Genomic DNA, 350 nt, shown 5'->3' with positions numbered 1-350 from the left:
AGCCAGGCGGGCGAGCGGCCCCTTGGCACGCCAGTGACGGCGGGAGGTGGCCTCCCCGTGTGGAGAAAATGGACTTTATTCCCTGCGAGCCGCCCGCTTCGCCCCTTCGGGGACCCGGCTGTGAAGGAGGCACAGGGGGACCCGGCTGCGACGAGGAGGCACCCTTTCCTGTCCTTTCTCCTCCCTCCCGGGGGGGCTTTATGGTGCTGCGCTGGGGGAGGATGAACGGAGGATAAATGGTGCCCAAGGCAGACAGCGGCACCTTCCTCCTCCTCTTCCTCCTAGTGCTCAGCATCACCGAGCCGTTGCGGCCAGGTACGGGGGCTGGGAAGGGACACACTGGAGATCGG

At 66.6% G+C, this 350-nt stretch overlaps 1 protein-coding gene across 1 annotated transcript in view; it reads left to right on the top strand.

The window, feature by feature from the left end:
* The first annotated feature begins 6 nt into the window (after positions 1 to 6).
* The window catches only part of DGCR2 (DiGeorge syndrome critical region gene 2), an 86,380-nt gene continuing 86,036 nt past the window's right edge, over positions 7 to 350 (top strand). The window contains exon 1 of the mRNA XM_015409709.1: positions 7 to 315. Coding sequence (XP_015265195.1) covers positions 237 to 315 — 79 coding nt within the window. The 5' untranslated portion in view covers positions 7 to 236. The remainder of the gene's footprint in view (positions 316 to 350) is intronic.

This window comes from Gekko japonicus, unplaced genomic scaffold, assembly GCF_001447785.1.
Source record: "Gekko japonicus isolate JY-2015 unplaced genomic scaffold, Gekko_japonicus_V1.1 scaffold3503, whole genome shotgun sequence".
Taxonomy (NCBI): Eukaryota; Metazoa; Chordata; class Lepidosauria; order Squamata; family Gekkonidae; genus Gekko; species Gekko japonicus.
The sequence above is the reverse complement of the archived record's forward strand: the minus strand, read 5'-3'. Positions and strand labels throughout refer to the sequence as shown.